Source organism: Lepidochelys kempii, chromosome 20 (assembly GCF_965140265.1).
Source record: "Lepidochelys kempii isolate rLepKem1 chromosome 20, rLepKem1.hap2, whole genome shotgun sequence".
In the NCBI taxonomy this organism is placed as follows: domain Eukaryota; kingdom Metazoa; phylum Chordata; order Testudines; family Cheloniidae; genus Lepidochelys; species Lepidochelys kempii.
The window spans coordinates 8165265-8189403 of record NC_133275.1 but is presented as its reverse complement, the minus strand read 5'-3'; the positions used below and the strand labels follow the sequence as shown (position 1 = coordinate 8189403).

Here is a 24139-nt window from a genome sequence, read left to right as displayed (position 1 = left end):
TAAATAAGCTGTGCTGAATAGAATGGATATTCCTGTTTTTGTGTCTTTTTGTAACTTAAGGTTTTGCTGAGAGGGATTCTCTATGTTTTGAATCTAATTACCCTGTAAGGTATTTACCATCCTGATTTTACAGAGGTGATTCTTTTTACTTTTTCTTCTATTAAAATTCTTCTTTTAAGAAACTGAATGCTTTTTCATTGTTCTTAAGACCCAAGAGCTTTGGGTCTATGGTCACCTATGCAAATTGGTGAGGATTTTTATCCAGGAAGGGGGGTACAAGGTTTTGGTGAGGATTTTGGGGGAAAGACATTTCCAAACAACTCTTTCCCAGTAACCAGTTAAACGTTTGGTGGAGGCAGCAAAAGTCCAAGGGCAAAGGGTAAAATAGTTTGTACCTTGGGGAAGTTTTAACCAAAGCTGGTAAAAGTACGCTTAGGAGGTTTATCATGCAGGTCCCCACATCTGTACCCTAGAGTTCAGAGTGGGGAGGGAACCTTGACAAACCTTAAACCAGAAATTAAAACTAACATAAGGAGGTGATACATAGACAGCAATATTTCAGCAGTAAGAAGAGATATATGTCAGTGGGGGCTGGGGACATCCAGAGTGAGATAAGGGGCCATGATTACACTACAATGCTCAGTTTCCCCACCTAAGGGATGGGGAGAGAGGGACACTACACAAGAGAGCCGACAGGTTCCTCTGCTGAACAGTAGCACAAGAAGAGGATCCGCTCACTGCATGCGGAAAAGCACCCGGTTCCCCACTCTCTATAGTCTCAGAGCTCAAAGGATGAGGAGAATCTTCTCTGTGGTGCTTTCCAGGGCCAGTGCAGTGCCATAGAGCCACCACCGGCACACACCCAAACTTGTGCAGATGATCTGAAGACACCCAGTCCACACATCCATTCGCTCTTGCTTTGCACCAGGAGCCAACCTGCCCCAGCAGTCATTTAAAAAATGATCTCCTTTCAGAGGATCATCTGAATTTGATTATTTTTACTTAAGATGCTCTACATTTTCTAAGAAATATGGGACAAAAGCACTTGACCCTGAAGACAGAGCGACACATCCTGTTGGTTTTCCTACCACTTGCCAAGGAAGGATTTCAGCCAATGACATAACTGTCTGTGTTCCCATAGCTTTCTTCCTAAGATTCTTGGGACCAAATTTTCAGCCAAGGCTTTAATCAGGTCTCCAATTCTGTGGGTAGAAAATTACAGCACCATTTCCCACCTCCAATTTAGGTCACCAAGAAATCTAAATAACCCCCTTTTTGCTGCAAATTGGGACAGACAGCTAAATGCTCTAAACTGGGAGCATAAAATGGTTTCCAGAAAAATGGGGAATGACATCTGAAAGTCCCTTTATTTAAAAGTCACATAAAGCAATCCTCTTTGAAGAGGAATATCACTATAGCTAGAGAAAAAAGGTCATGCAGATTAGCATGAAAGAGCTGTAGAGTATTCAGACATAGCCTGAATATGCAGGCCATCTGAAAACCAAACCACAGGGTTAAGGAATCAAGTATTCAAGAGTCAAGAAGCATAGCTAAGGCTGAAAGTTTAAACCTTAACTCTGCCCTCTTGTGCTTCTGCCTTAAATTATGGGGCCAGATTTTCAACTGGTCTAAAGCAGCATAGCTCTACTGATGTCAATGGAGCAGTGTAAACTCATGATTTTATCATGAGTCTCTCAATATGTGGTGTTTCATTTAAGCCCAACTCCTAGGATCAAAAGTTTAGGAGAATCTCAACTTTTAAAACTAAAGTTTCTCACCCTGATGGTTGCAGAGAAAAGCTCAAAAGCATGCCCTGAGTGCAGCCTAAGGGCTCAGAGATAAGACAAAGATAAAGGACCCAAAATGTACTGTTTTAATCTCTCATGATTTGGGTGGGGAGGGGAGACTCAAGATTTCTGGCTGCTTGCAGTTAGTGATACCAATGAAGCTACACAGATGTAGAATCCAACTGGCAATTTCTTATACAACCCTGTTTACAGCAAGTTACAGCACATACAGCCTCCAGATTTGGTTTGCTTCCCCTCCCCCCCTTCAAATTTCACTAAGGGTACAGGCAGTTCCAGACTCAGTGCAGCTGGGCAGAAACTCAGCAGGAGCCCAGGGATTGGCCCTGCTTTGAGCAGGGGATTGGACTAGATGACCTCCTGAGATCCCTTCCAACCCTGATATTCTATGACTAACAGACTCAGCATGGCCTCTTGCGGGAGTCAGGTGCATGTATAGGTTCTTTTGGCACAACAGATTAGCTAAATCCCTCGCCCGCATTCACCATGTGCATACGGACCTGGGAAGGAAGGTATAAATAGCAGGATAACTACCTTGGTTCTCCAGGGTTTCTCACCCTCCCCAACAAGATTTTGATGATGCTGGGTGGTGAAAGGAAGCACAAAACAGCTTGCTGAAATGGTGGCCTTTTCACCTACCAAAGACACACATCTGCAGACCAGATTGGAGTGCTTCATGGCTCCTCACTAAGCTGGAGTGTGTCCATAAAAAGCTTGCTCATCCCTTCCTGAATGGCCAGAAACCCCATGATCTATTCCGCCTGATGACAAGTTGGTCACAATCCTACCCTGCACCTTCTACCCCTGTGCACACAATGGCTCCCCGACCTCACCACATACAGATCCTCCCAGAGACCAACTTCTTCTGCAAAGCCTCCCCACCTGTAATTTTAAGTTATCGAAGGTAGCTTCTTTCTCTGGCTCTCCCAGAAGAACTTACTTCTCTAGTTCCATCTTCTAGAGAGCATGGCCCTTTGGAGACAGGACTGGCTCATCTGTGTATTGTACAGCACCAAGCACATTGTCAACACATTACATAGAAATGGTGTGTACCAACTCTCACACTATGGTTTTCAAAAGCCTCAAGGAGTTTGGTATTCAAACCGCGTTGAAATCCAGGACAAAGTTAGATGACTCATTCCCTTCAGCTCCTTTGAAACCAAATCCCTAGCCTTAGCTTACATCTTTTAATGAATTTGGATTGGTGCCACTTCCAAATATCAGGATGCTCTAACCAAAGTTAAATATGCTAATTTCATGGGTATTCTTGCTAGAGGGAGGAATCAATGTGCAAACCTACTGCAGAGTCAAGACCTGCAGAACGATCAGTTAATACTTCAGCAGCTCCTTCCACTGGCATCTGTAATGAGGTCTGCAGTTACTTCATGCACACACTCAATCTTGATTTTAGAGTGCATAGCCACTCAGTCTTCTGCTTACGCTCTCTCCCACTGCAAATTTTTGTTTCCTTCACCATACCTCACAGGTCCTCTGAATCCATTCTTTGGTATTAATATCTGATAATACAATACAGAGTGCAGCAACAGGTTGTTTTGATCTTATTCCTAGCTCGCTGTTTTCCAGCAACCACATTCTAAGGTATCACATATTCATCTTTGGAATCCTGAATTGTTCCATCCAACTTTAAACAAGATTTAAAATGACATGTGGCAGAAACTTCCCTTGTCCTTTCAGCAGATGCTGACATTTTCTTCCGAAGGTGTTGAAAGGCATGTAGACTCAGTCACAAGCTCTTGTTCGGTTTCATCTCTGAAGTTATCAGTTTTCACAGCACGGTTGTTGCTCTGATTCTACTGGCGCTGAATGCAGCCAATTCAGACGCCTATTCCCCTTCCCTCCAAATTTCATCAAACTCTCTTAGGAGCCTCATCAGGTACAGGATCCTGTCCGCACAAGGCCTGACTGCAAACATAGAATCATAGAATATCAGGGTTGGAAGGGACCCCAGAAGGTCATCTAGTCCAACCCCCTGCTCAAAGCAGGACCAATTCCCAGTTAAATCATCCCAGCCAGGGCTTTGTCAAGCCTGACCTTAAAAACCTCTACGGAAGGAGATTCTACCACCTCCCTAGGTAACGCATTCCAGTGTTTCACCACCCTCTTAGTGAAAAAGTTTTTCCTAATATCCAATCTAAACCTCCCCCACTGCAACTTGAGACCATTACTCCTCGTTCTGTCATCTGCTACCATTGAGAACAGTCTAGAGCCATCCTCTTTGGAACCCCCTTTCAGGTAGTTGAAAGCAGCTATCAAATCCCCCCTCATTCTTCTCTTCTGCAGGCTAAACAATCCCAGCTCCCTCAGCCTCTCCTCATAACTCATGTGTTCCAGTCCCCTAATCATTTTTGTTGCCCTTCGCTGGACTCTCTCCAATTTATCCACATCCTTCTTGAAGTGTGGGGCCCAAAACTGGGCACAGTACTCCAGATGAGGCCTCACCAATGTCGAATAGAGGGGAACGATCACGTCCCTCGATCTGCTCGCTATGCCCCTACTTATACATCCCAAAATGCCATTGGCCTTCTTGGCAACAAGGGCACACTGCTGACTCATATCCAGCTTCTCGTCCACTGTCACCCCTAGGTCCTTTTCCGCAGAACTGCTGCCTAGCCATTCGGTCCCTAGTCTGTAGCTGTGCATTGGGTTCTTCCGTCCTAAGTGCAGGACCCTGCACTTATCCTTATTGAACCTCATCAGATTCCTTTTGGCCCAATCTTCCAATTGGTCTAGGTCCTTCTGTATCCTATCCCTCCCCTCCAGCGTATCTACCACTCCTCCCAGTTTAGTATCATCCGCAAATTTGCTGAGAGTGCAATCCACACCATCCTCCAGATCATTTATGAAGATCTTGAATAAAACCGGCCCCAGGACCGACCCTTGGGGCACTCCACTTGATACCGGCTGCCAACTAGACATGGAGCCATTGATCACTACCCGTTGAGCCCGACAATCTAGCCAGCTTTCTACCCACCTTATAGTGCATTCATCCAGCCCATACTTCTTTAACTTGCTGACAAGAATACTATGGGAGACCGTGTCAAAAGCTTTGCTAAAGTCAAGAAACAATACATCCACTGCTTTCCCTTCATCCACAGAACCAGTAATCTCATCATAAAAGGCGATTAGATTAGTCAGGCATGACCTTCCCTTGGTGAATCCATGCTGGCTGTTCCTGATCACTTTCCTCTCATGCAAGTGCTTCAGGATTGATTCTTTGAGGACCTGCTCCATGATTTTTCCAGGGACTGAGGTGAGGCTGACTGGCCTGTAGTTCCCAGGATCTTCCTTCTTCCCTTTTTTAAAGATTGGCACTACATTAGCCTTTTTCCAGTCATCCGGGACTTCCCCGGTTCGCCACGAGTTTTCAAAGATAATGGCCAGTGGCTCTGCAATCACAGCCGCCAATTCCTTCAGCACTCTCGGATGCAACTCGTCCGGCCCCATGGACTTGTGCACGTCCAGCTTTTCTAAATAGTCCCTAACCGCCTCTATCTCCACAGAGGGCTGGCCATCTCTTTCGCATTTTGTGATGCCCAGCGCAGCAGTCTGGGAGCTGACCTTGTTAGTGAAAACAGAGGCAAAAAAAGCATTGAGTACATTAGCTTTTTCCACATCCTCTGTCACTAGGTTGCCTCCCTCATTCAGTAAGGGGCCCACACATTCTTTGGCTTTCTTCTTGTTGCCAACATACCTGAAGAAACCCTTCTTGTTACTCTTGACATCTCTGGCTAGCTGCAGCTCCAGGTGCGATTTGGCCCTCCTAATAACATTCCTACATGCCCGAGCAATATTTTTATACTCTTCCCTGGTCATATGTCCAACCTTCCACTTCCTGTAAGCTTCTTTTTTATGTTTAAGATCCGCTAGGATTTCACCATTAAGCCAAGCTGGTCGCCTGCCATATTTACTATTCTTTCGACTCATCGGGATGGTTTGTCCCTGTAACCTCAACAGGGATTCCTTGAAATACAGCCAGCTCTCCTGGACTCCTTTCCCCTTCAAGTTAGTCCCCCAGGGGATCCTGGCCATCCGTTCCCTGAGGGAGTCGAAACCCTCCTGTCTTGCCAATAACTGCAGTGGAAGCAGGACTGGGACCTTGGAGGCAGTGGTAGGCTGCTGGGCACCGACTTGCCTTGAATTGTTCAAAACCATCAACTGGTGACAGACTCCATGGTTCAGTTGAGATCTCACCAGAGGTGAAAGTAAGCTGGTATGCCCTGGTATGGCGTACCGGCAAGAGCCGGTGCACTGTACTGGGGCAGCCCGGCTTCCCCAGGCAGGGCTGGCTCTAGGCACCAGCAAAACAAGCAGGTGTTTGGGGTGGCACATTTCTAGGGGTGGCATTCTGGCGCCGGCCATGCGCCCCTAGAAATGTGCCTCCGCTGCCCCAGCTCGCCTCCGCCTGCTCCCCTGAGCGCGCCGCTGCCGCTCTGCTTCTCCCCCCTCCCTTGCCATGCGCGAAACAGCTGTTTGGCACGGCAAGCCTGGGAGGGAGGGAGCAGCCGAGCAGCGGTGTGCTCGGGGAAGGCGGCGGAGCGGAGGTGAGCTGGGATGGGGAGCGGTTCCTCTACCCCCCCCCCCCCGTTACTTCCTGCACTCCCCCACCACCACCCTCGCTCACCTCCGCTCCGCCTACTCCCCTGAACGCGCTGCTTCTCCCTCGCCTGGGAGGGAGGGGGAGAGAAGAGGAGCAGTGGTGCGTTCAGGGGAGCAGGCAGAGCGGAGGTGAGCTAGGGTGGGGGATTGTGCGGGGGGGGAGCCGCTGGAAGCAATGGGGGGGAAATGCAGCACACCTGGGGGAGGAGGAGGCGGGGCCGGGGATTTGGGGCGCAGCCGGGGGCGGGGTGGCCAAAAAAAAGTTTTTTGCTTGGGGTGGCAAATATCCTAAAGCCAGCCCTGTCCTCAGTGGGGCAATTTAAAGGGCCTGGGGCTCCCAGCAGTGGCTGGAGCCCCAGGCCCTTTAAATTGCTTCCAGAGCCCTGCTGCTAGAGCCCTGGGGTAGCTGCTGTGGGGCTCCGGTGGTTATTTAAAGGGCCTGGGGCTCCCCTGCTTCTATCGCCCGGGCCCTTTAAATAGCCGCCGGAGCCCCGCCACCGCTGCTACTCCAGGGCTTAGAGCCTCTGGGGCTATTTAAAGGACCGGGGCAGTAGAACCAGGGGAGCCACAGGCCCTTTAAATAGCCCCCAGAGCCCTGGGCTGCTGCTACCCTGGTGGGGGAGGAGAAGGAGGGGGAGCACTTACCTTACAGGGTGGGCTGGGGCTGTCTCTGACCGCCTCAGCCCCGCCCCTTCCGGGGGCCAGAGCTGGCCCTAGTGTACCGGTAAGTCACTCGACGTACTTTCACCCCTGGATCTCACCACGCCTGCTTGATGTGGTGTGCCTGAGGGATCCTTCTCAGGTTCCTCTTCTTGGTATAGCTGGTGCGGCTGTCAGGGCTTATAAAGCTGTCCTCTCTGCCACTGAATAATCAAGCAGTGATATGTAACTGCTTACAAGCCACCCAGAAGTGGAGTTTACATGCATGCCATGGCACGCAAGTCAAACAAACTGGGATCTCATTAGTTCCAAGTTCTTGCTGAGCAAGGATCCAAATCTACAGATTTCATTTGACCGAACCTGTGTACTAACTACACAGGATTACTTCCTTGATTCTACTCTGGCCTCTTTCTGGCTCCTCTGCACTGCTGGGGTGGTACAAAGCTAGTGCAGCCATCCAGCCGTGGATTTAGCTGGCATGGGGGAATCCCTGAGTGACACAGTTTGCACCGCTAGGTCTTACTCATGGTGTGCCAGGGGTGTGACCAGAGAATGTTATGCAGGAGCAATCCCCTGCTGTGTAATGGCCTGTTGGGGGCTGTTACTAGCTAGCATAGTTTACAGCAGATCTGGGACTACTCCAGGGACAGGAACACTGTAGAACTAATCCCAAGATTGCATTGCTGCAAATGGCTCCTTTGTGATGAGAATTCAGCCCCAAAGAGTCTGAGGCTGTTCCTCTGACATTATATTATCTTTTGAAATGGCAGCTCTGTTCCATTTCAAGACCATTTTCAAATACTGTAGGAAATGGACCAAGCAACAAGAGTCAGTGCCATTGAAATGTGCTTCTGATGGTCTCATAACTCAATTAATGCAGCTTGTTAACTGTTGGAGTACCATGTATTATCAATGTTCCTGGAGTTCTTAGGACCCTACACCAGACTTGCACTTTTGAGCACTCTCACCAGATGGGGAAGAAGGAACCCATATCTCCATAAACTCTCAAATTTATCTCACTGATATTTGATTCCAGTGGAGATATTAAGGTGCCAGTTATTGCTCCACAGTTAAGGCTGAGCTGAGTTTGAAAGCAGAGATTCAACCTCTTATTTTATGTATGAAAAAATCATAGAAGATTAGGGTTGGAAGAGACCTCAGGAAGTCATCTAGTCCAACCCCCTGCTCAAAGCAGGGCCAACTAAATCATCCCAGCCAGGGCTTTGTCAAGCGGGGCCTTAAAAACCTTGAAGGATGGAGATTCCACCACCTCCCTAGGAAATCCATTCCAGTGCTTCACCACCCTCCCAGTGAAATAGTGTTTCCTAATATCCAAACTAGACTTCCCTGTTGCGGGGTCTTATTGGAAACCTGGGAGGTGCCCACCCACTTCTAAAGGCCCCTCCCACAGTCTAGGGGGAGGGACCACTGGACCAAGTACATGCGGGGGACAACTAATGAAAAACAGGGATCGGAGTGAAGGTCAGAGGTTCAAAACAAGGATACCGGATGGGGACACCGAACAGAGAACCCCGGACAGCACCCTCTGCTCCTCAAAGCTGTCAAGGGAGCCAGCGGACGCTGCCCAGTGGAACTCTGCCCAGATACGTGAAACTAGGGAGGCTTCAGATATAGGAGTGAACTGCGCCAGGTGCACTCCCTGAAGGAGCTGCCAACCGATGTCCCCGGCGGACCGTGGGACCAAGGTGGAATAAAGGCTGGCCCACCGGGGCTTGAGATGGAAGATATCTTCAGATGGAAGATGTGTCCCACCCTGACACCAAATGGTGGGACTCAAGGGTGAGGAAGTGCAGTGTATGGAGCATGGAGTGTGTACCGATGGTTTCTAGGCGCGGTTCGAAACTGGGACCGGCTTCAGGGTATGCAGCCAGCTTGGAGTGTGGGAGCGGGGAGGCCGGGAAGGGGCTCGCGGAATCACAGAATTCTAGAATATCAGGGTTGGAAGGGACCTCAGGATTCCTAGTCCAACCCCCTGCTCAAAGCAGGACCAATACCCAACTAAAATCATCCCAGCCAGGGCTTTGTCAAGCCTGACCTTAAAAACTTCAAAGGAAGGAGATTCCACCACCTCCCTAGGTAACGCATTCCAGTGCTTCACCACCCTCCTAGTGAAAAAGTTTTTCCTAATATCCAACCTCGACCTCCCCCACTGCAACTTGAGACCATTACTCCTTGTTCTGTCATCAGCTACCACCGAGAACAGTCTAGCTCCATCCTCTTTGGAACCCCCTTTCAGGTAGGGGAAAGCAGCTATCAAATCTCTCCTCATTCTTCTCTTCCGCAGACTAAACAATCCCAGTTCCCTCAGCCTCTCCTCATAAGTCATGTGTTCCAGTTCCCTAATCATTTTTGTTGCCCTCCGCTGGACTCCTTCCAATTTTTCCACATCCTTCTTGTAGTGTGGGGCCCAAAACTGGACACAGTACTCCAGATGAGGCCTCACCAATGTCGAATAGAGGGGAAAAATCACGTCCCTCGATCTGCTGGCAATGCCCCTACATATACATCCCAAAATGCCATTGGCCTTCTTGGCAACAAGGGCACACTGACTCATATCCAGCATCTCATCCACTGTAACCCCTTTTCTGCAGAACTGCTGCCGAGCCATTCGGTCTCTAGTCTGTAGCGGTGCATGGGATTCTTCCGTCCTAAGTGCAGGACTCTGCACTTGTCCTTGTTGAACCTCATCAGATTTCTTTAGGCCCAATCCTCCAATTTGTCTAGGTCCCTCTGTATCCTGTCCCTACCCTCCAGCATATCTACCTCTCCTCCCAGTTTAGTGTCATCTGCAAACTGGCTGAGGGTGCAATCCACACCATCCTCCAGATCATTTATGAAGATATCGAAGAAAACCGGCCCCAGGACCGACCCTTGGGGCACTCCCACTTGATACTGGCTGCCAACTAGACATGGAGCCATTGATCACTACCCGTTGAGCCCGACAATCTAGCCAACTTTCTATCCACCTTGTAGTGCATTCATCCAGCCCATACTTCTTTAACTTGCTGGCAAGAATACTGTGGGAGACCGTGTCAAAAGCTTTGCTAAAGTCAAGGAACAACACGTCCACTGCTTTCCCCTCATCCACAGAGCCAATTATCTCGTCACAGAAGGCAATTAGATTAGTCAGGCATGACTTGCCCTTGGTGAATCCATGCTGACTGTTCCTGATCACTTTCCTCTCCTTTAAGTGCTTCAGAATTGATTCCTTGAGGACCTGCTCCATGATTTTTCCAGGGACTGAGGGGAGGCTGACTGGCCTGTAGTTCCCAGGATCCTCCTTCTTCCCTTTTTTAAAGATGGGCACTACATTAGCCTTTTTCCAGTCATCCGGGACTTCCCCCAGTTGCCATGAGTTTTCAAAGATAATGGTCAACGGCTCTGCAATCACATTCGCCAACTCCTTTAGCACTCTCGGATGCAGCGCATCCGGCCCCATGGACTTGTGCTCGTCCAGCTTTTCTAAATAGTCCTGAACCACTTCTTTCTCCACAGAGGGCTGGTCACCTCCTCCCCATGCTGTACTGCCCAGTGCAGTAGTCTGGGAGCTGACCTTGTTCGTGAAGACAGAGGCAAAAAAGGCATTGAGTACATTAGCTTTTTCCACATCCGCTGTCATTAGGTTGCCTCCCTCATTCAGTAAGGGGCCCACACGTTCCTTGACTTTCTTCTTGTTGCTAACATACCTGAAGAAACCCTTCTTGTTACTCTTAACATCTCTTGCTAGCTGCAACTCCAGGTGTGATTTGGCCTTCCTGATTTCACTCCTGCATGCCCGAGCAATATTTTTATACTTCTCCCTGGTCATTTGTCCAATCCTCCACTTCTTGTAAGCTTCTTTTTTGTGTTTAAGATCAGCAAGGATTTCACTGTTAAGCCAAGCTGGTCGCCTGCCATATTTACTATTCTTTCTACACATCGGGATGGTTTGTCCCTGTAACCTCAATAAGGATTCTTTAAAATACAGCCAGCTCTCCTGGACTCCTTTCCCCTCATGTTATTCTCCCAGGGGATCCTGCCCATCAGTTCCCTGAGTGTCTCAAAGTCTGCTTTCCTGAAGTCCAGGGTCCGTATTCTGCTGCTCTCCTTTCTTCCCTGTGTCAGGATCCTGAACTCAACCATCTCATGGTCACTGCCTCCCAGGTTCCCATCCACTTTAGCTTCCCCAACTAACTCTTCCCGGTTTGTGAGCAGCAGGTCAAGAAGAGCTTTGCCCCTAGTTGGTTCCTCCAGGAAATTCCTTCCTAGTTGGACCAGGAAATTGTCCCCTACACTTTCCAAAAACTTCCTGGATTGTCTGTGCACCGCTGTATTGCTCTCCCAGCAGATATCGGGGTGATTGAGGTCTCCAATGAGAACCAGGGCCTGCGATCTAGTAACTTCCGTTAGTTGTCGGAAGAAAGCCTTGTCCACCTCATCCCCCTGGTCCAGTGGTCTATAGCAGACTCCCACCACGACATCACCCTTGTTGCTCACACTTCTAAACTTAATCCAGAGACTCAGATTTTTCTGCAGTTTCATATTTGAGCTCTGAGCAGTCATACTGCTCCCTTACATACAGTGCAACTCCCCCACCTTTTCTGCCCTGCCTGTCCTTCCTGAACAGTTTATATCCATCCATGACAGTACTCCAGTCATGCGAGTTATCCCACCAAGTCTCTGTTATTCCAATCACAACATCATTCCTTGACTGTGCCAGGACTTCCAGTTCTTCCAGGCTTCTTGCATTTGTTTATAGGCACTTGAGGTAATTCACTGATTGTCCCTCTTTCTCAGTATGAGGCAGGAGCCCTCCCCTCTCACGCTCTCCTGCTCGTGCTTCCTCCTGGTATCCCACTTACCTCAGAGCTTTGGTCTCCTTCCCCCGGTGAACCTAGTTTAAAGCCCTCCTCACTAGGTTAGCCAGCCTGCTTGCGAAGATGCTCTTCCCCCTCTTCGTTAGGTGGAGCCTGTCTCTGCATAGCACTCCTTCTTCTTGGAACACCATCCCATGGTCAAAGAATCCAAAGCCTTCTCTCCAACACCACCTGCGTAGCCATTCGACGGTCTCTACCCAGGCCTTTTCCTTCCATGGGGAGGATGGACGAGAAGACCACTTGCGCCTCAAACTCCTTTATCCTTCTTTCCAGAGCCACGTAGTCTGCAGTGATCCGCTCAAGGTCATTCTTGGCAGTATCATTGGTGCCCATGTGGAGAAGCAGGAAGGGATAGCGATCCGAGGGCTTGATGAGTCTCGGCAGTCTCTCCATCACATCGTGAATCCTAGCTCCTGGCAAGCAGCAGACTTCTTGGTTTTCCTGGTCGGGGTGGCAGATAGATGACTCAGTCCCCCTGAGGAGAGAGTCCCTGACCACCACCACCCGCCTCCTTCTCTTGGGAGAGGTGGTCGTGGAACCCCCAACCCTAGGACAGTGCATCTCATGCCTTCCAATTGGCAGAGCCTCCTTCTGTTCCCTTCCCTCAGATGTATCATCTAGTCCACTCTCCACATTAGTACCTATGGAGAGAACATGAAAACAGTTACTTACCTGTATGTGCGTTGCTGGTACATGGATGCTCCCCTTTTCTTCTTCTGGAGGTCACATGCTGCCAAATTTCTTCACGGAACAGGGGCTGAAGAAAAATGTCTGGAGGGCCAGGGGTGACCAGGGAGCGCCATCTCACAGGGCTCGCCACAGGAAAGCGAGAGAATCAGGTGAGAAGGCAGCCTTCACCTCCTGGAGTACGTGCCTAGGAGTTGGAAGGGTGGAAAGCCCCATGTGTTGACCGAGCACGCAGGGCATCACCCAGTCCCCCCCGGTTACCCAGTCCTGCCTTGAAGGGCTTAAAACAGCCCTGGGAGAGGGCTGGGGCAGGGGAAAAACTGGGCTGATTGGGAAGCAGCCTCAGTTCTGGCCACGCCCCAGTGAGGGCCCAGCTGGCCCTTGTAAGAGGGCAGTGGGCCAGGAGCAGGCAGTCTCTCTCTAGCTTGCCGATGGAGAGGGGCCTGGCTGCTGGGAAGCTGAATTGAGTACCTGAGGGGAGCAGGGCTGGGGTGCTCCGCCTAGTAAAGCCCAGGCCGTGGCCTTGTCAAAGGCCAAAGGTACAAGGGTGCAGCCCAGGGTAGGCCAAGGCACCAGGTCCAAACTCCTCTTGTCTAGGATGAGTGGTGTTTACACTGCAGTCTGCCCCAGAGAATGGGGGCTAGTTGATGATTGGCAGTGGTCATAGACTGAGGTGAGGTGGGGGTCGAGGGTTGGGGTTCCCCAGGGTGGGGAGACCCATATGTGGGGGGTACTGCCAGGGGCAGCACCCTGGCATGAAAGGGGGCACTGGGGTCTGGGAGGGACATTGCAGGCCAGCGGGACACTGGCCTGCAGAGGGTGCTCCAAGGCTGGAAAAGAGCTAATTCCCAGAAGGACACCAGGAGGCGCTGCAGGGGCGAGTCTCGCAATGCTACACTCCCCCATGCAACTTGAGACCATTGCTCCTTGTTCTGTCATTTGCCACCACTGAGAACAGCCAAGCTCCATCCTCTTTGGAACCCCCCTTCAGGTAGTTGAAGGCTGCTATCAAATCCCCCCTTGTTCTTCTCTTCCGCAGACTAAACAAGCCCAGTTCCCTCAGCCTCTCCTCGTAAGTCATGTGCCCCAGCCCCATGATCATTTTTGTTGCCCTCCACTGGACTCTCTCCAATTTGCCCACATCCTTTCTGTAGTGGGGGGCCCCAAAACTGGATGCAATACTCGAGATATGGCATCACCAGTGCTGAATAGAGGGGAATAATCACTTCCCTCAATCTGCTGGCAATACTCCTACTAATGCAGCCCAATATGCCGTTAGCCTTCTTGGCAACAAGGGCTCACTGCTGACTCATATCCAGCTTCTCATCCACTGTAATCCCCAGGTCCTTTTCTGCAGAACTGCCGCTTAGCCCAGCCTGTAGCGGTGCATGGGATTCTTCCATCCTAAATACATGGTAATCTCCCCAGAATTACTGTGCTGCTTTTCTGAGCACAGAAATTATGCTCTAATGGATTCAGTTATGAATTCTCAATTAGTTTACAGATTCATAGATTCTAAGGCCAGAAGGGAGCATTGTGACCATCTAGTCTGACCTTCTGTATAAGACAGGCTGGAGAATGTTGCCACAATCATTCCTAGAGCAGATCTTTTAGAAAAACATCCAGCCTTCATTTAAAAATGGTCAATGATGGAGAATCTACCATGATACTTGGTAAATTGTTCCAATGATTGATTACTCTCACCATTAAAAATGTATACCTTATTTCCAGTCTTGATTTGTCTAGCTTCAACTTCCACCCATTGGATCATGTTAGACCTTTCTCCGCTAGGTTGAAGAGCCCATTATTAAATAGTCGTTCCACATATAGGTATTTATAGACTAATCAGGTAGGTATTTATAGACTGAATCTCCTCCGAGTCTCACTGTAAGGCATGTTTTCTAATCCTTTAACCGTTCTTGTGCTCTTCTCTGAATCTTCTCCAATTTATCAATCATTCTTCTTGAATTGGGACACCAGAACAGGACAAAGGATTGCAGCAGCAGTCACATCAGTGCCAAATACAGAGGTAAAATAACTGCTCTACTCCTACTAAACGTTCCCCTATTTATGCATCCCAGGATCAGATTAGTTCTTTTGGCCACAGCATCATAGAGGGTGCTTCCATTCAGCAGGTTATCCACCACAACCCCAAATCTTTTCAGAGTCACTGCTTCCCAGGATAGAGTCTCCCATCGTGTCAGCATGGCCTACATTCTTTGTTCCTAGATTTATACATTTATCTGTATTAAAACACATTGTTTGCTTGCACACAGTTTACCAAGCAATCCAAATCGTTCTGAATGAGTGACCTGTCCTCTTCATTAGGTGACAAAAATTGGAGGAGTGGTATCTGCAAACTTTATCAATGATGATTTTATATTTTCTTCCTGGTCACTGATAAAAATGTTAAATAGTGAAGGGCCAAGAACCAATAAGTGTGGGAAACCCTGGAAACACACCCAATCAATGACTATTCCCTGTTTACACTTACATTTTGAGACCTACCTACCCACCCATTAGCCAATTTTTAAACCACTTAAGATATGCAGCATTAACTTTACATCATTCTATTTTTTTTTTTAATTAAAATGTTGTGTGGTACCAAGTCGACCACCTTACAGAAATCTAAGTTATTACCTCAACACTATTATCTTCAGCAACAAAACTTGCGATTGTATCAAAAAAGATAAAGTTAGACAGGATTTATTTTCCATAAACCCATGTTGATTTGCATTAAATTACATTACCCTCCTTTAACTCTTTATTGATAGAGTCCTGTATAAGTTGCTCCATTATCATTGTAGGCTGAGAGGCTTACAATTACCCGGTTGCTCCTGTTTATTCTTTTAAAAAAATGGCACAACATGAGCTTTCTTCCAGTCTTCTGGAACTTCCCCAGTGCTCTAGAACTTATTTTAAAAAACACACAAAAAACAAAATAAAAACACCATTAAAGGTCCAGTGAGCTTTTCTCAGACAACTCTTAACTCTTGGGTGCAAGTCATCTGGACTTGCGACTAAAGTAACACATTTTTAAATCAGCTTTTGTTTAACATCCTCCAGAGATATAGTGGAATAGAAATGAGACTATATAATTTTTCCCCAAATATAGAACAGAAATTTATCGAACACTTCTACCTTTCTATTGAAAATTCTACCATTTCCATCTGGTAATTGACCAGTACCATTGTCAGGATTCTTTTTGGTCCTAATATATTTTAAAAAACACTCATTGTCCTTAATTCTACCTGCCATAGATTTCTCCTTGTGTTCCTTTGCTCTCCTCATCAATTTTCTACAATTCCTAACTTCTGATTTATATTCATTACGTTTTATATTATAGTTGCCTTCACTTTCCCTTAACAGTTTGTTTTTTTTAACCAATATAGCCTTCCTCCTCTGCTGTAGGATTGTGGCTTTTTTGGCATCGGGGGTGGGCGAACTTTTTGGCCTGAGGGCTGCATTGGGTTTCAGAAATAGTATGGAGGGCCAGTTAGGGAGGCTGTGCCTCCTCAAACAGCCAGGTGTGGCCTGGCCCCTCTGGGACTCCTGCCCCATCCAATCCCTCTGTTCCCTGAGGGGGCCCCTGCCCCAACAACCCCCCCCCCCCCGCTCTGTCCCCTGACCGGTCCCTAATGGGCCCCTGCTGCCTGATCCAACCCCTCCTCTCCTTCCTGACTGCCCCCCCCCCCCAGGAACCCTGCCCCATCCAATCACCCCTTCTCCCTGTCTGCCCCTGGAACCCCCACCCCTGACTGCCCCCACCGCTCCATCCAACCCCTCTCCTTCCTGACTGCACCCCCCCCCCCCGGAACCCTGCCCCATCCAACCACCCCTTCTCCCTGACAGCCCCTGGAACCCCTGCCCTCATCCTCATTCAACCTCCCTGTTCTCCACTCTGACTGCCCCCTTAACGGGCTGCCTGGAGCACTGGTGGCTGGCAGCGTGGCTGCACCAGGACAGGCAGCTGCGCCACCCACCTGGAGCCAGCCACACCCCACGCAGCAGGGGCCGGGCAGAATGGTCCTGCGGGCCAGACGTGGCCCATGGGCTGTAGTTTGCCCACCTCTGTCTTAAAATGATTCTAATTGAGTTAAAATTAACTAAGAACAGGTCTTTCAAGAAATTTAAGACTCAGGTCAGACTTTTTGTCCCTTTTGGCCTGGAGGGACAATTTAGGCGACTAGGTAAGAGACTGAAGTCCAGGCATCCATGGTAGCATTCTCTGAAGTGCTTCCAGTTCCACACGCAGGGTCAGTTAGACGAGCAGAAGTGCAGGGTCTCACTGCGTGGAAGAGACAATGGTGTAGGGAGGAGGGGGTTAGATTTATTAGGGACAGGGGAAACTTTTGGGAAAGGGGGAGCCTATACAGGAAGGATGGGCTCCACCTAAACCAAAAGGGAACTGGACTGCTGGCACAGTTTAAAAACTGTTCTAATACTCTTTTTTAATTTTAAAGGGCTGGGGGAAAGCTGACCGGTGTGGAGGAGCACATGGTTTAGATCCTTAGGGGAGGATCTATTAATAGAGAATCTCTATATCCTAGTAAGGAGGAGAGGATGGAACATGATAAAGTACAGGTAGGATCTCATGAGAAACAGTTAAATGAAAGAGACCCATTCAATTATATCACATAATGGCAGACAGCTAAAAAGTGAAAAGAAAAGGAATACTTGTGGCACCTTAGAGACTAACCAATTTATTTGAGCATGAGCTTTCGTGAGCTACAGCTCACTTCATCGGATGCATACTGTGGAAACTGTAGAAGACATTATATACACAGAGACCATGAAACAATACCTCCTCCCACCCCACTCTCCTGCTGGTAATAGCTTATCTAAAGTGATCACTCTCCTTACAATGTGTATGATAATCAAGTAGGCCATTTCCAGCACAAATCCAGGTTCTCTCAAACCCCCCCCCCCAAAAAAAAAAACCCCTACACACACAAACTCACTCTCCTGCTGGTCACTTTGGGTAAACTATTACCAGCAGGAGAGTGAGTTTGTGTGTGTGTGTTTTTTGGGTGGGGTGGGGTGGGGTGGTGAGAACCTGGATTTGTGCTGGAAATGGCCCACCTTGATTATCATACACATTGTAAGGAGAGTGATCACTTTAGATAAGCTATTACCAGCAGGAGCGTGGGGTGGGAGGAGGTATTGTTTCATGGTCTCTGTGTATATAATGTCTTCTGCAGTTTCCACAGTATGCATCCGATGAAGTGAGCTGTAGCTCACGAAAGCTTATGCTCAAATAAATTGGTTAGTCTCTAAGGTGCCACAAAGTACTCCTTTTCTTTTTTGTGAATACAGACTAACACGGCTGTTACTCTGAAACCAGCTAAAAAGTGACAACTTAAGTGCTTATATTCAAATGCTAGGTATCTAAATACTAAGATGGGTGAACTAGAGTGCCTCATATTAAATGAGGATATTGATATAATGGGCATCACAGAAACTTGGTGGAATGAGGATAATCAGTGGTACAATATATATTTGTCCTTCCTATGTATCTATATATAGAGAGAATGAATAGGTTGTGCTGGCTGGGGAGTGGCACTAGACGTGAAAAAAGGTGAATCATAGAATATTAGGGTTGGAAGAAACCTCAGGAGGTCATCTAGTCCAACCCCCTGCTCAAAGCAGGGCCAACCCCAACTAAATCATCCCAGCCAGGGCTTTGTCAAGCCAGGCCTTAAAAACCTCTAAGGATGGAGATTCCACCACGTTCCTATGTAACCCATTCCAGTGCTTCACCACCCTACTAGTGAAATAGTATTTCCTAATATCCAACCTAGACCTCTCCCACAGCAACTTGAGACCATTGCTTCTTGTTCTGTCATCTGCCACCACTGCGAACAGCCTAGCTCCATCCTCTATGGAACCCCCTTTCAGGTAGTTGAAGGCTGCTATTAAATCCCCCCTCACTCTTCTCTTCTGAAGACTAAACAAGCCCAGTTCCCTCAGCCTCTCCTTGTAAGTCATGTGCCCCAGCCCCCTAATAATTTTTGTTGCCCACCGCTGGACTCTCTCCAATTTGTCCACATCCCTTCCATAGTGGGGGCGGACCAAAACTGGACACAATACTCCAGGTGTGGCCTCACTAGTGCTGAATGGAGGGGAATAACCACTTCACTCGATCTACTGGCAATGCTCCTACTCATACAGCCCAATATGCTGTTGGCCTTCTTGGCAACGAGGGCAAATGAAGTAAAAATCTTAAATGAACCAAACTGTACCACAGAATCTCTATGGATAGTAATTCCATGCTTGAATAAGAAGAATATAGCAGTAGGGATATACTTCTGTAAACCTGACCACGATGGTGTTAGTGACTGAAATGCTCAGGGAGATTAGAGAGGATAAACCAATAAAAAACCCAATAATAAAGGAGGATTTCAACTATCCCCGTGTTGACTGGGTACATGTCACCTCAGAACAGGATGCAGAGATAAAGTTTCTTGACACCTTAAATGACTGCTTCTTGGAGCAGCTAGTCCTGGAATCCAGAAGAGGGGAGGCAATTCTTGTTTTAGTCCTAAGTGGAGCACGGGATCTAGTCCAAGCAGTGAATATACCTGAAGAACTTGGTAACCGTGACCAGAACATTTAACATCCCTGTGCGGGCAGAACCACCACAGCAGCCTTTAGCATTTAATTTCAGAAAGGGAAACGACACAAAAATGAGGAAGTTTTAAAATTCCTGTTTAACAAGGTACAATGCCAAAAGTGAAATCCCTGCAAGCTGCATGGAAACTTTTTAAAGACACCATAATAGAAGCTCAATTTAAATGTATACCCTCAAATTAAAAAAAACTAGGTTCACAAGCCTCAGAGGCATTTGCTCCCCTGGCTACATGGCATCTCCCTTCTGTTTCCAAAATCCTGCACCAGACCTGACAGGGAAAGAGGTACTTTTGACCTTGGCTCTGCATGGGCAGCCCCAGCTCCATAGCTCAGAGCTCCTTGGGACCCAGGGGGTAGCATACACAGTGTGACTAGAGGACATAGCGATTGAAGACAAGCTATACTGGAAACAAAGGACAGCAGATTTTGGTTATAGTATCAGGAAGGAGAATCTGAACAGCTATTATGCCTTCCATGGTACTAATAAAAAAAAACAACACACTTTATGCTGAAAAGCAAATAGAAAATGGTCTATTACTTGAGGTGAAATGAAAGAGGTGGCAGAAATAGCATGGGATATATTGCACCTTGCTCTAGTTTAGATATGTTACATTGTTAATTAATTAGAATTAACTTAAATGTTGCAAAAGCAGCTCTTTTTCATCAGCTGCTATTTGTTCCACACAGGCCCCAGCTAACTTTGTGCAGCTTGTCATGACAAAGTTATTTGAATAACTTTTCCCCAGAATGCAACACTCCAGGATCTCAGGGAGCAATGCTGCAGCTGAATTTTAAGAGGAGGTTAAATATTATGGCCAAGAACTGCTTGCAAACCTACAAATACAGGATTAATCTGATCTTGTACTTCAGGCATTAAGGCTTCACTGCTGGGGTCAGAAGGAAGTTACTTCATGTCCCCCACTACCACCACCACCCTCCCCCAACCCTACACAGTCTCTAGGCTTGGATTGGGGAATTGTTTGCCCTTCTGGGAAGCATTTCGTGTGGGTCATTATCAGAGGCAAAAATGAGCTTGCATAGGCCAATGATCTGATTTAGTATGGGTAATACCACATTCTAGCCTCACACTTTATGCCCAGCTGTAAGTGACAGGCATAGCCCCTTTCCGGCCCTCAAGCATTTCCCTGAAATGGCTTTCGGAGAGGAATGGCGTGATTGTGTAACATCACTGAGTAGCCTTGTAACATGGTGCCACTGGGGGAGAGAGCTGGGAACGTCCTAGTTTGAAAGGCTCTTGAGAGGGAAAGGCGGCAAGAGGATCCAGAGCCTCTGCCCGGATTGCCCCCAGCAGCTTATTTTTAAAATGCGCCCTGGTTAGCGTGAGTGACAGCATGGGGCATGCACCTGCTCTTGGGTGCTGTGGATGGGAGGCTATTTATAGAGGTTGAAAGACTGGCATGGCAGGTGCTTAGTGAGCTCGGACAATCGCTACCAATAGCAAGATTAAAACCCTTTCCTCCACATCAGGGACCATCCTGGCTGCTAATCAACAGGGAGAGAAGAGTTTGGGAACGGATCCCCCATAAGCAAGGTCAGCTGACAAACCCCAAGCACTCACCTCCCTTCCAAATTACTTTGCCAGAGACTAGCACTGCAATGAATAAGCATTTTATCAACTGTGGCATGGTCCTGCTGGTGGCATGTTCAAGGACCACGTTGCATGCCTCCTTCCCACCGGCCCCCACAGGGAGCCAGTTTGCCTAAATACAGATTTGTTTTAATGAGGGGCAATCAGGGAGCTCTGGGTCAGTAATCAGTTCTAGGGTACAGTCAGTTAAACCAGCAAAACTCTTGGATGAGACTTAAAATTGAGGCCCTGATCAGTCCATCATCAGAGAACCTTTTGCACTTTTTGCAACAGATATTAATTCCACTGTGCATCCTGGCCAAAGCTCTATTAGTGATTACCTCATACCTAAATCCTGCCCTCCTGGATCTTCTACTGGACACTGTGTTCTTCACTTTTTGTCTAAAACTGATTGTGTAAGTGTTGCCATTAAACCAGCAAATTATGTATGAAGCAAAATTATACACAGGTCTGTAAAATGCTTTAGGATATTCCATATGAAAGACCCTATATGAACATTCTTACTGGATTACAGATATTAAAAAAAATAAAAGGATTATATTCTCATTTGTACAAAAGCCAAAAATACCTTTGTTCAAACAAGATGGCTCAACATAAAAAGTTACACAAATTCAGTGTGAGGATGAGAGAAATGTTAATGAACATTTTATATTTACAAGATTACCTTATTATTCATAAGGAATTGGGAACTGGAGTGTTGCTATTAGAAAATTAAGATCAAGGCACTAAAACAGCCAGCATATTAAAATACTACTGTAAAGTTAATAATCAGTGTACGTGAAACAAAGAATATAAAGTTTCCCAAAGCACTTGTCAGTCATGCAGGGATAAGTCATGCAGCCACCTTTGGGGTGGCACATCGCAGCCATTCTGTGGCAGCTACACTACAAAGTTTTGTGGGTTGTTTTTTCCTCCAAATATCGGTTATATGCAAAACACTTCATTAATGCAACAGTGATCTGAACACAGTCAGAACAAAGGGATAGTGGTTACATTGCACACACCTGGCCAGAACCTCAGCAGGTGCAAACAGATGAGGCTCCATGGGTTTCAGTAAAGCTATACTGATTTACACTAGCTGAAGACCTGGCCTAGGGTATATTAAATATATTCACAGACTAACACCAGAGATGAGCTCTGTGATAGTCTAGTCCAGGGGTTCTCAAACTTCACTGCACTGCGACCAATGTTCCCTCTAATTTTTGAGAGTCCATGTGCGCAAAAAATTTCTTCTGTGCAAATTGTTGTTTCCATGCAATTTTTTGTGCGTGCGGGGTTTAGGATCGGTGTGTGCGCACACACATGCACAACTTAGAGGGAACAGTGACTGCAACCCCCTTCTGCCAACAAAAATTACTACACAAACCCAGGAGGGGGGACTGAAACTTGAGTCCACCTGAGCCCTGCTGCCCAGGCCGGCAGGGGCCAAATCCCAAGGGCTTCAGTCAGAGGTGGAGGGCCTATAACATGAGCCCCGCCACCCAGGGCGGAAGCCTTGGTCTTCGGCTTTGGACCCAGATGGTGGGGCTTGGGCTTCAGCTTCGGCCCTGGGCCACAGCAAGTCTACCAGCCCTGGTGACCCCACTAAAATGGGGTTGTGATCCACTATGGTGTCCTGCCCCACAGTTTGAGAACTGTTGGTCTAGTCTGATCACCTGTATATCACAGGACTTTCCTGAATAGATTTCTGTTTGAACTGCAGCATGCCTTTTAAAAATAATAAATAATAAAAATAATAATAATAATAATAAATAATAAATCAGCTTTGATTTAAAGATTTCCAGGGACAGAATTCACCACAGCCCTTGGTAAGTTGTTCCAAAGCTTAATTACCCTCACTGTTGAAAATCTGCAAATTTAGACTAGAAATAACATGTCTAGCTTCACCTTCCAGCCACTGGATCATGTTAGACCTCTCTCTGCTAGACTGAAGAGCACTCTTATCAAATATTTGTTCTCCATGTAGGTACTTATAAACCACCATCAAGTCACCCCTTAACCTTATTTTTGTTAAGCTAAATGAGAAAAACTTGTTTTTGTTAAGAAAAACTCTAAAGGATTAGAGAACCTGTTTTACAGTGAGACTCAATCATTCTTGTGGCTATTCTCTAACTCTTCTCCAATTTATCAACATCCTTCTTCAATTGCGGACACCAGAACTGGTCACAGGATTGCAGCAGCAGTCTCACCAGTGCCAAATACAGAGGTAATATAACCTCTCTACTTCTACTTGGAATTTTCCAGTTTATGCATCTAAGGATCTCATTTGTTCCCACTAGGAGATGATTATCCACCATGACCACCAAATCCTTTTCAGAGTCCCTGCTTCCCACGATACAGCCCCCCATCCTGCAAGTATGGCCTACATTCTTTGTTCCAAGATGCATATATTTACATTTGGCCATATTAAAAGCTACATGGAGTTGATATTCTAAGCAGCTAAGAATTGGAGCCATCACCATGACATAGATACACTAAAAACACTAGGGCTTGTCTACATACAGAGGTGGTATCGGTTTAACTAAAGGTGCAATGTTGCAGGTGTTTCATTAGTAATAAGATACACACCAGGCAGGCAGAGCTCTAGGAAAGATCTTTATTATGCAAGTTGAGTTGCCGGCATTACTTGCTGATGCTCTCGTGTTTGAGTACCAACAGACTGTGCCCTGACTTGCATTCTTGAGCCCTGATGCTACAAACTGGTTCCCTCCTGAAACTTGACCTTTTCTCCAGTTCCCCTCATCATACTACAGCATCAATTTAGTTAAACATGTCCAACTTTGCATGTGGACACATTACACTGATTTAAGCCCAGCTAACAGGGAACAAGTAAACCAATACAAGCCAAGTTTAAACTGATGAACGTGTGTCCATATTAGGGTTGCCAAGCCTCCCGCTTTGGCCAGGAGTCTCTCGGAATTGGGCTTGATCTCCCAGAGGTGACTGAAACCAATCCAGGAGATGTTAGGCCACTAAAAGTCCAGCGGCGCAGCAGGGCTAAGGCAGGTTCCCTACCTGCCCTGGCTCCCAGAAGAGGCCAGCATGTCCGCAGCACTTAGGCGGAGCCACAGCCAAGGGCTCTCTGCGCACTGCCCCCACCATGAGCACCGACTCCACAGCTCCCATTAGCCAGGAACAGAGAACTGCAGCCAATGGGAGCTGCTGGTGTGGTGTCTGTGTAACCCACATACCTCCTGGGTGTGGTGTTCTGTGCCATCTAGTGGCACTAAGACCACTTAGAGAGGGATATAAAA

General features: G+C 47.4%; 1 protein-coding gene across 9 annotated transcripts in view; it reads right to left on the bottom strand.

Moving 5' to 3' along the window:
- Window positions 1–24139, bottom strand: part of WIZ (WIZ zinc finger) — a 158330-nt gene that overhangs the window by 94784 nt on the left and 39407 nt on the right. Inside the window, exon 2 of one of the 9 annotated variants that reach the window (XM_073319244.1) lies at window positions 15474–15558. The exons of the other annotated variants lie outside the window; for them this stretch is intronic. Within the exon in view, the coding sequence (XP_073175345.1) occupies window positions 15474–15515 (42 nt within the window). The 5' untranslated portion in view covers window positions 15516–15558. The remainder of the gene's footprint in view (window positions 1–15473; window positions 15559–24139) is intronic. 9 annotated transcript variants of the gene reach the window in all.